The 11,631-nt window shown below is 42.2% G+C and overlaps 1 protein-coding gene across 1 annotated transcript; it reads left to right on the top strand.

The window, feature by feature from the left end:
* Positions 1–771: 771 nt before the first annotated feature.
* Positions 772–11,256, top strand: LOC104505090 (26S proteasome non-ATPase regulatory subunit 1; the record flags this gene model as incomplete). Its single annotated transcript, XM_010151260.1, has 12 exons — positions 772–915; positions 1,714–1,940; positions 3,361–3,421; positions 4,828–4,956; positions 6,087–6,175; positions 6,869–6,947; positions 7,550–7,723; positions 8,672–8,783; positions 9,413–9,609; positions 10,191–10,286; positions 10,683–10,747; positions 11,142–11,256. Coding segments are annotated over 12 exons (1,488 nt in total), but the record flags the coding sequence as incomplete, so codon positions are not given.
* Positions 11,257–11,631: the final 375 nt, after the last annotated feature.

Raw genomic sequence — 11,631 nt, 5'->3', positions numbered from 1 at the left:
TTGTGGCCTCCTCTGAACTTGCTCCGACAAGTTGATATCCTTCTGATGTTGAGGGTTCCGCAGCTGGACGCAGCACTCTAGGTGGGGTCTCACAAGAGCAGAGTAGTCGCTTGCAGCAGCTCAGGGCTTGTGTGTAATCTTGCAGTATCTCTGTCATATGCCAGGCATATGGTTTAAATCCTTCAAATTTACAGCTTTCCCGTATTTTTGGATGTCTCCCATTTCTGTATATGGGAGTAATAACCACAGGCATCTGTCTTGATTTCTCTGTTCTGTTTGCTGTCCTGAGTATTTATTAACTTAATAGCCCATTATAAACCCCTCAATTCAAATTCCCTTTCTGAGGTCTAGTAACCAAATCTATTTCTCAGTCTCTAGGAAGAAGTAGGTGCATTGGCCATATTTTCTTGATGCATGGTTTGTTTTGCTGACATTTTACGTTAGTGCTGTGAATTTTACTGCACTGGAGAATGATTATTCAAATAATGGTGAAGAAGGGGAAATAGGTATTGAACTTTTAAATGAATCTGTTGCATATTTTAACTACTGAATTAAATGTTGGTCCTGTACATTTTTGATAGTATTTTTTGGTTAAACTGGAGTACACCTGCTTATAAACTTTTCTGAAAATGGGAAATGAAACTAGGAAGGTTTATGTGTGCATGTTGTTTGCTCTGCTTTTTGAAACAGAAAGGAGGTAGCTCTGGTTTAATTTCTAAATCCTGTTTGTCAGTCCAAACCCAGACTTGATATCCCTGAATTGAATTTCAGAACGATGTTCCTGGGATGCTAGCCTACAGCTTGAAGCTCTGTATGTCTTTGATGCAGAATAAACAGTTCCGTAATAAGGTCTTGAGAGTTCTAGTTAAAATCTACATGAATCTGGAGAAACCAGACTTCATCAACGTGTGCCAGGTAAAACTCTGCGTGATATTTAAAGATCAATCAAAAGTTACTTGTCTTCAGATGTATTTGACTTGACATCTACCTGATCTATTTTTTTTATTCTGTTAAATATACTTTCCTGGTTCTGTGCTTCAAATACATATCAAAGGGAGATCAACTTTGAAAAAGAGATGCAGATATGTCACTTGGTCAGTTTACAGAGAAACAAACACGTTCAAAGGCAGCTTGGGGACATAGACAACTGACAGAATATTCCAAGCCTGTGTAGGGAGTATCAGGTGGTATATTCACAGCTTGGAATTTCATTTATGCCTCAAAAGGGCATTTACAGTGCTTTGGGTTTTGGTAAGCCCTGGTTTGGGTGTGTTTAGACAAACAGTTTCCAAGTTGCTCAGATGTTCACAGGCCTTTGCCAGTCTTGGTGTGCCACGTACACGTGACTCAGGACTGTTACGCCTGTTCCGTTTTAGCTGACATCCTTACCCAAATGACTGATGCTTGTTTAATGTACTTTTGTCAACTTCCAAAGATAAAGCTGCAGAAATAGTAAGGCTTGAATGTTATGTCTTGAATTTGTAATATGTGATCTCATTTTTAAACTGACCCATGAAAACTCTTCAAAGTAGATCTTTATGAAGTTCATATATCTCCTATGACAGAATCTTTCTTTCTTTGAAGGGGTGTTCTGTGGAAGCAGCACATGAGGGAGTGGGCAAAATGGGGTGTGACCTCAGGTAGTGTTGCCTTTTTATTCTGAAGTCTATAATGTTGTCTTCTGATTTATTTTTTTCTCTTCTTCCCTCTCAGTGCCTGATATTCCTGGATGACCCACAGGCTGTGAGCGACATCTTGGAAAAACTGGTGAAGGAAGATAACCTTCTCATGGCCTACCAAATTTGCTTTGATCTGTATGAAAGTGCTAGCCAGCAGTTCTTGTCTTCTGTGATCCAGAATCTCCGCACGGTTGGCACTCCCATCGCCTCTGTCCCTGGATCCACCAACACCGGCACCGTCCCTGGATCGGAGAAAGACAGGTGAGGAGATTGGCTTGGGAAGAGGCGTAATTGTTCGGTTACGGTCCTGCTCTGATGGAGCCTCCTGTTCTGTGTATGGGCATCCGTATACGTACAATACAAGCAATGAAGTTATCCCTTAATTTAAGTCAGGGTAATAGACAAGACATACTGTTTGCTCAGGATAAAATTGTATGTTACCAGAATCCACTGTTCTTTGAAAGAATGCACTTTCCTTTGCAGTTGAGGTAAGCGTGGTGCTGTTACTGTGGCTTAGGGGAGGAGTAATTCATTAGGCCATCCTGTGAATTGCTTGGGAGCACTGATGTTGTGTGGTCTTTGTAGCAACTGGTAAAGCTAAGGAGGAGGAGAGTTCAAGCAAAAAGCTCATGGCAGCTATATGCCAGTTGGGTTTCACCTTGTAGCTTGTGGGAAGAGTGAGCTCAGATGACACTGTAGTATTATAGACCCTTTTGTACTTGCAGTTAAAAAGAGCTAGTTCAAATCTAGTCTGAGTTTTGTTAAAGTTCCTACTTATAAAACTTGTTCTGTGCTCAGCATCACTGCATCTTAGCTGTAGGAAGCCTCTGTTAAGAGAACCAAAGTTGGCACTAACCAGTTCATCTTTATTTTTCTCTTTTGATGGCTCCCAGCTTGGCATAGATAGGTTGGCTTTAAACCTCTGTTTTTAGAGGATTGGCCAATCCAGACTAAGGCAGCTGCCCAGTTCAGGGGTAGCATGGAGGAAGTTTGTGTGCCAACGGCTCTTTATCACCAGAGCTGTCATGTCAGTACACACCCTGATCCCTGCACTGTCCTTGACGGTGTGTGTTGGAGACTGCTGCCTAGGTCAGGGCTGGTTAAATACAGGGGCCTGTGCAGCTGTGAGGAACTGGGTCTCAATGCTTTTGATCGGTGATTAGGCGCATAGCAAGTGTTCTCCTCTCCTTTTCCAGTGAAATAAAAGGAGAGGCACAGAATCATTTCTAAGTAAAGCTGTGAAGCATTAGGACAAGGTGCTAATAACATCTTAATGGCTTTCATTTCCATTTTAGCACTCCTAGATAGTGATGAGCTCAAGGCTTCTGGGTGAGGACATAATTATCCTTGCTGCCTAGTTCTTGACCTTGTTTTCTCACCTGTCTCTGCTTGTTCATTCCCTACAAGCACTTTTTTTTTTTTTTTTAAAAATCTCTAGATGGAATAGGAGGGTGGGGTGTTCTAGGCCTTTGTCTCCGAGTTCCCTGAAAATTGAACTGGGGAGGAGTTTGCTTCTCAGCGGTGATCTCCAGATAGTCAGCCCTTGTTCTGTTAAAGTCCTGTTTCCAGTCGTCTCCAAATCCCAGCTTACTCCTTCAGGACAGTGTTAGCCATAATTACAGTGCTTGGCTAGTTACGAGTGATGAATTGGGTTGCATTTTTTATTTAAATTTTGTTTCAGTGATGCTATGGAAGCAGAAGAGAAACCAGGAAGCACATGTGCAGGGAAGTCTGCAGAAATTGTGAGTGCCGTTTCCAAAATATGCCTTGCTTAGTTTTTCTGATGTGTTCTGTTTGAATCTCCAGGGCTATTAGGTTGGTTTGGCTAAGAAAGAGTGGAGTTCTACTTGTCTTGTTTGGAGACAAGGTGATAGACGCTCTCTGAGAATCAAATACCTGCCAGTCTGAAAGTCTAGCAGTTCAGATACTGGAAGCAGGAGGAGAGGGGGAAGTGGGTAGATTTAATTGAGAATTATTGAGCCCAAAAAAAGGGAAAAAACAGAAGGATTTGGCTTATGTGTTGGCTTTCTGTTGATGTAGAAGTAACAGGTAATGCAATGCTGACACTTTTAATACTGAGAAAGGGAAATGCCATGAGAGAAGAAAGTAAAACCCAAGACAAGGTGGTGGGGTTTTTTTTTAGCTCTTTCCCCATGGTGTATGTTTGTAAACTAGATGGGAATTTTTGAGGGATTCTTGCAGATCACTTAAAAAGGACAATACTGTGATTAATCACAGGTGAACAGAAGTGTTTTCTTGAAATTATATTCCACAAGGAAAGAGAAAGGAGGTGAAGTCTTTTGCCAAATCAAGGAACCTGTGAACAGTGTTTTTGTGCAGGAAAGGCATCTTGAATCAATTTCTGCTGGATTGGCATTGCTGATTGTGCCAAGGGGCAGGTACATAAAAAATGCTCTTTGTGGCCAGAAACGTTCTTGAACTTCCACAATTCACCATGCTGACTACAGAGGAATCGAGGGGATTAGTGTAAGGGCTGAACTCATACTTGGCTGGTCTCTGACCAGCTAACAGTGCTGGTACAAAGAGCTGCAGTGTACTTGTCACCCTACGGACTTCAGTTCGGACTTAAACTGTGGAAACCGTTGCATGGTGGGGAAGAATGAGGCTTTCTCAGAGAGCTCTGGAAGATGAACGTATTAGATTCCTAGCTCTGCTAACCATTGTTCTAAAGAAAGCCTTTAGCTCACAAGAATGATGATGTAGGTCAACAGCGTCATGCTAAGTATTGTGATTTTGTTATCCTCTCCATTAAAACTTCCCTGGAAATGCAGGTTCACATTTATCAAAGTGGTTGCCTCTGGAAGGAGATGCATTGTATCTGTAATGCCAGACATGGCAGCTTGAAGAATGTCAGATGCCACTCATATCCTTTTGCTTTCAATGAAAGAGTCATTTTCTTTTCAAAGAGTCTCTTCTTCCCCTTGCACTGTAGTGCACAAAGGGACTTAATAGTCTGTGAGGTTTGGGCTTGTGTGGCAAGGGCAGAAACAATTTCCTTTTAGTCCTAAAACCTGATAGATTTTGGAATATGATGATGGGAACATACCAGAGTGGCTTCTCATGAAGAGGATTTTGAGAGACGTAGTTGGGTTCTCATATTTTTTCTTCTTTTTGCTTGTATGTGAAGAACCCAGAGCCTAAGGACCAGATCTCAAAAATGATTAAAATTTTAAGTGGGGAAATGGCTATTGAGTTACATCTGCAGTTTTTAATACGAAACAACAATACAGACCTCATGATCCTCAAAAACACAAAGGTAAGAGGCTTTGTTAGATATGGTTGTCTTGGATTCATCTAATTCATCTTGCGTTGGATTTGACTGTGTTGCTGTTACATCATCTTACGTTCTTAGTGTGGCCTTCCTGGGATTCAAGGTTACAAACCTGTGTTTTGGTCATGATAAATTAACAATTAAGACTTTAACCTGTGAGGCAGAAGAAGAGCTGATGACACCCAAAGAAGGCCATATAATCAGATTGTTTCAACTTACAGTTAGTATGAGCTAAGGACAGGCTGCTATTAGCATGGTGTATTTTTTGTCAGTTCTCCCGTTGTTTTTTTTATGGGTTTGTTTTCCATCTGGTCAGTAAGATGGACAAACTCACCCTCCAGCTCCATGACTGACCCAGTGCAAATGCTGCTGGTTAGGGGTGGAGTGAGTCAGCCAGAACTGTGGGTTTCAGTCTGTTGGTGTCTTGGTTAAGGTGTTATGTGAGACAACACCTACGGCTTGGCTATAGAAATCCTGATACATGCTCAGAGACTAATATTTCCACATGGAAGACAGGTAGTGCAGGCAGTGCTAGTGAATTGAGCAACTGGTTTGGTTTTGGAAGGTGTTATTCAAGGACAGGCAAATGAAAACTTACAGGTAAATTCGACTCTCTTTAAGCTAAATGATTATTATAAACCATCAGAGAAGGTTTTTGTGTGTAAAATGAGATGCGTGTCATCAGCAAAAATGGTAGGGAATCCTTGTCAGTGGGATCATTTATTTCAGGAGGCATTTCATGTGTCTTGGAAAAATCTTCTTCATCTGCTGGTTAAGTGCTTGGGAGTGATCCTGCATAGCATTCCAGGGATGGCTTGAAAACATCAGCAGTGCACGCTCGGGGGTTCTGGGAACCAGAAGGGGGGGTTTCTTCAGTTAAGCTGCAATTGAAGTAATCACATCTCAAACTCATAGAAAGGATTGGTTTGGACTGGAAAGATGAGTTGAGGATATATTAGAATGTATTAACAATCTATTAACTTTGATTAAAGGGAAATTGCTGGTTAAATTGAACCTAATTACAACCCGTTTATCTCATGTACTGGCAGGCATGTTAAGTGACCTAGGGCATGTCTTTTGCTGGCTGCTGATAGTGATTGTTTTTGTTCTTCTAGGATGCAGTGCGGAATTCCGTGTGTCATACAGCAACGGTTATAGCGAACTCCTTTATGCACTGTGGTACTACCAGTGACCAGTTCCTTAGGTAAATCTATGGCAGGGAAGCTCCAGTGTCATTTAGAGGTGTTGAACAGCACTGTTGCCCTGCTTAGCCTGACGCTTCCAGAGGGGTGGTGGCAGAACTCTGTTGGGCTTAGAGAAGAATAAACAAAGGACTTGAAAACTAATGTGGAGACAGAGGGAAGAATCTGGAATTGTTCCCTTTTCTTTGTCATCACAGATCAGCTTTATCTGAATGCTAACCATGTGAGCAGTTTGGAGGGTGGGCATCTGGAATTTCTGTTCTCCTTGTTTACTGGTTGGAGAATTTCTGAGATGGTGATGCATCTTGTTTTGGTAGATACTGACAGTGCTGAATGGCTCTTGAAAGGGAAGTGTCAGGACTGACCTTACTAGGGACTTGAGGAAAGCTTCAGAAGCTCTGCTCAAGTTTCTCCCAGGGAACTTGGGAGAAACTTGTAGGATGGGCTACATATTGAGCAGTTGTTCTGCATCTTTCACTGAGATGACCAGTGTCCAGGAGCTTGACTACTACCAGCCAAAAATTAGGGCTGATGAAGGGGAAAGAGGTACAGACTGGAAATGCAGTTAGCTTTCTTGCCTTCTGGAGCTACATTCTGGTTTGAAAGCAGTCTTTAGTGCTGTGAAGCCTTAATTGCAGGGCAAGGAATAGGCTGTATGAAAAACTTTGTATAACCTTTCTCTTTCTGTCTTCCAGAGACAATTTGGAGTGGCTGGCCAGGGCCACTAACTGGGCTAAGTTTACTGCTACGGCCAGCTTGGGTGTTATCCACAAGGTAACGCTGCGTTCATTCCTCTCTTCAGTATGAAGTCTTGGCTCGTGGACACTGGGAACACTGAAGGGGGGATTCAGATGGATGCCTGCACTCTGTGTACCTAGTCTGTTGCAAGGCACAGCTGTAACAGTGTGTCTTGTGCTAAGGAAAGGCTTTACCAAGTTCATCTCATCTGATATCTGATCTAGCTTATGGCATGTTTTGCTGATCATCAAAAAGGTGTTAGGGTAACACAGCACAAGGAGAGAGTAGTCTTCCTAGTTCTTCTCTTCCTTTGAGTTGAACACAGTCAATGGTTTCTAGCTATTGAAATTGTAGGTGTATATTTCTTAAGCGTATTTCCTGCCTTTTGGGACAGTACCAAAGTCCTTACTGTAGTAAGTTTCAGTAAGTTTGAATGGTGACCTAAGCAGTGGTCATTTTCTTCATTCGTTCACAGGGATGGTATTTCTTACTTTGAAATAGCAAGAAGGCTTTGTTTTGTGTCACAAAAGCCAGGCTCCTGGCTTTTTTTAAATAGTAACATGGAGTGTTTGCATCTACTGTTTTTTGACCTCTCACTTCCCGCTGTCTTCCCTTCCTGCTGGTCACTGGACATACAGGGTCACGAGAAGGAAGCGTTACAGCTCATGGCAACGTACCTCCCCAAGGACACCTCTCCAGGGTCGGCCTACCAGGAAGGCGGCGGTCTCTATGCCTTGGGTCTCATTCATGCTAACCATGGTGGGGACATCATCGACTACTTGCTGAACCAGCTGAAGAATGCCAGTAATGATGTACGTACTGGGTTCAGTAATGAACCTTTGTTTTGTTGGAGATAAACAGAAGGGTGATACTTGGTTTAGAAGCAGGGGTTAGACATAAGTAAGACTGTGGCAGTGGTGTGGCACACCTCCTGAGGGCCTTAAATTTGAAGTCTGGTTTTAACAATTTCCTAAAAATCTTACTTAACCTTGAAAAACAGCTTGTTATGTATTTGACATAGCTTCAATTTTCTTTCTACTTAAGAATCTACTTTGTTTTGCTAGAGGACTTGCAGTATTCAGGCACTGTTATTGCTTACAGCTTATCTGTTAAAGGAATAAGCCGTGAAATGCTTCTGCTGTCCTGCAGGTTTAATGCATCTTCCACAAAAAGAAGTGTTTTACTTTATCTCTTACTGTTTTTAGACCTCTACAGAACTTCCCTTTAATCGATTAATATTTTCCCAGCATGTTCCCATCCTCTCTTTGGGTAATTTCAGACTGCATTTTTAAAAATTCTGTGAATGGATCCCCTTGTCTTGCTGCAGATGTACTGCCTTTCCTGTGTCTGTTGTTAGAACAAAAGAGGATCTAGACTGTTTAGTGGGTACCGATTTACCATTCTATTCAAAAGCTATTATTACTAGGCAGCAATTTTTACACATGGCATAGATTTATGGTTTTACGTAAATCAGTGGGAAAAGACCTTAAAGATGTTAGAAAGTCTCTTGTGCTATGTGAAAAGCTTCCCATACTCATTCTTTACAGACTTGGAACTGCCTTTTTATTCTGCTTTCTGCCTCTTTCATCAGGGTTACTGCCCGAGACAGTGGAAGTGGTATTTCTAGCAGGTCAAGGGATCATTTTAGCTGGTTTGGGTCTAAAAGTTTGCAGGTTTATATCAATATAAAGATATCTACTTCAGCTGCAGCTATATTGTCCCCCGTTCTATAATGACTTTACTTGCATGTGCTTCTCTAGATTGTTCGACATGGTGGCAGCCTGGGTCTGGGTCTGGCTGCCATGGGGACAGCACGTCAAGATGTGTACGATTTGCTGAAAACAAATCTATACCAAGATGATGCAGTGACAGGTAAATGTTCTGCTTTCAAAGCAAATAACGATCAGAGGCCTTACCAGACATCTGTTGGGGTTTTTGTTTTCGTGCTTTCTCTTGGCAGCATAGTTCACTTCTCGGTTGCCTTAGCTGCGTTTGATTTGCTGACCTTTTCCTCATCAGCACGATTCTGTAGTTATGTGGCAGTAAGGTTCAGAGGTCCTGTCAGGACTGGTCTGTGACACTGCCAAATATTGGTAAGACATGCTAAGTCTTTAAACAGTCCATTATTTTGCTCTATTCTTTCTTTTGTCAGATGCTTTTTATTTAGTGTGGTTGATCTCCATAGCCATGTGCCCTTTTTGGCTGAGAGACAGGCTTGGAGAAGGTTGTGGGGGCTACTGCTGCCTGGGCAGGGGTTCACAGGAAAATTCAGCAGCTCTTGGCCCGAGGAAGAGAAAATTGAACTTGGTAGGGAAGAGTACTAAGCTATGGCTGGTAGGTTATTGTTACGAGCACATTTGGCCATGAATAATGGAGTTGCTGGGAATGGTGGTGTCCAGAGCTGATCTGTTGGCCTACATCTTGTGTGCTTCTGTAGGTACAATATTTACTGCCTTTGGGAACAGAGTTTGGTTGATGTTTTGCTTTTCTGTGCTGTGCAGGTGAGGCAGCTGGCCTGGCACTGGGATTGGTTATGCTGGGATCTAAAAATGCTCAGGCTATTGAGGACATGGTTGGCTACGCACAAGAAACTCAGCATGAAAAGATCTTGCGAGGCCTTGCGGTTGGAATTGCTCTGGTCATGTACGGGAGGATGGAGGAGGCAGATGCTCTCATTGAGAGTCTCTGCAGAGATAAGGTAAATTTAGCTGTCAGTAAATCCCTGGCCCTTTTGTTACGCGGGTGACCTCCCTGTCCTTTTGTGAAATCTCCAGTTTCTGTGGGTTGGCTGTTTCTAACCAGGGAAGTTCTTCCATACATCTGAAGTGGGGCAGTTTCACAGGTTGCTTCCCTCTGATCAAAAATACAAGAATAACAGTGCTTAGTTGTGTATTTCTTTAGCCTCATACTCTCTCTCTATAGACCTGTAAGCAGCAACAAGGAGCAGGACAAGGTGTAATGGTTAAAAACAGATGAGGCTTGCTGTAGGGGGTCATTCTCGAGGATCTAGTAGTGGTCGATATCAAATAATGAATGAGGAGCAGAATGACCTATCTGCCAGATACTCTTTTTGGCAGCCTGCATCATAGCAACTTTCTGTCCCCTTGAAATCAGTAATGACAGCCCTGCTTTGGTGATTGTCCTGTTATCCCTAAAATCCAGTTAGGCACTGAGGGTACCTGTTTGCAGGTTCTAGGCCCAAGAGTGGAGCAGATTTAAAGTCAGAGTTATCAAGTTCCTGTTTGGATGGTTGTTAAATATTGATGCTTTCTCTTCCAGGATCCAATTCTCCGTCGTTCTGGCATGTACACTGTTGCTATGGCATACTGTGGCTCAGGGAACAACAAGGCCATCAGACGCCTACTGCATGTGGCTGTAAGTACTGTGGGCTTAGGAGCAAATGGCAGGAAATCTGTGGGTAGACAGTAAGCACATCTCTCTGACAGGCTTTGTTTCTACAGTGTTAATGTTCTGGTCCAAAGCAGAGATTGTAAAGTGATGAAAGGTTTCCTTAATACTGTGAGTAGAAATAACAAGGTCTTCTGACATCAGGATAAGTAGATTTTAGCAAGAGAATATTCAACATGGTATCACAAATGTGTGTGAACTAGGGTGAGGCTGTTTTAGCTAAGGCTGAAAATGATTGTTATCCTTCTTCCTCTATAAGCCTGTTTTCTTATTTAACTTGTGTGCCTGACACCTGGCCTGAAACATTGCAGAGTCCTCGAGTATTTGAACTATGTTCTGAATGTCCCCTTTTCCCTTTTGTAGGTGAGTGATGTGAATGATGACGTGAGGCGGGCAGCTGTTGAGTCACTTGGCTTCATTCTGTTCAGGTACAGTATCTTCCTTGGTCTCTTCCACAGCCTTCAGTTTGTCGGTTACATTCTCAGGAAGTGTTGTGTGCTATTGCATCCACAAAATGACTCAATTGCTAACTGAGTGGCAGTTGAAAAGTAAAAAAATGGAGGGAGAATGAACCTTAGTCCAGAATTAGATGCTTTCCTTAATGTTCAGCAGACGCTTAATGAGCCTTTCTGTAGGTTTCCGGACTTACAGCTTAATTGTCTGAATAGAGTTAGAAGTTGTTGACAAATAGAATGAAAAATTAATATTTGCAGGATTGAGACTTAATTAAAAATTAACTATACAGTGCTTGTGCCAGTTCTCTTAAAGGCAGCAGGACTCAGACAAGTATGCATGCCTAATTGTCATCTAAAACATTTCTAGGGGTGGTGACTTTGGTAGAAATGACCTGAAGAAGGATGTTGAATTAGTCTTTGTTTTTTTAAGTATCCACTGTGAAACTGTGACAGGTTACTGGGCTTACGTTGTGGTCGTGTAAGCCCATCACAAAATAGTCGTGACGTTTGTTTTGACTGTCTAAAGTGAAATCTGAACTGGTATTTTATAGTGCTTTATTGTTCCCTAGGTAAGAGGTGTTTGGGTTTTTATTTATCAGACTGGGGAGTTGGAAGGCTCCCCAGGGACTAAATCCTCATCTGTTAATAGAGTAATCTGTGAGCCCGAGCACTGAGCCAGCTGCAGCCTTTGAGTGTGTCTGAGAGGAGGTAGTGCATACTCGGATCCAGGACTATAATTTTAAAATCTTTGTTCACATCTTTGGGTTAGTGGCAGTCTAAATTTATCCTAAAAAGCAGAATAAGATGTGCTTAAAGCTGGTATTAAAAAAATGGGTTACTGATGTGACAAGTCAGTT

Source organism: Eurypyga helias, unplaced genomic scaffold (assembly GCF_000690775.1).
Source record: "Eurypyga helias isolate BGI_N326 unplaced genomic scaffold, ASM69077v1 scaffold50774, whole genome shotgun sequence".
Taxonomy (NCBI): domain Eukaryota; kingdom Metazoa; phylum Chordata; class Aves; order Eurypygiformes; family Eurypygidae; genus Eurypyga; species Eurypyga helias.
This window is presented reverse-complemented; position numbering and strand designations above follow the sequence as displayed.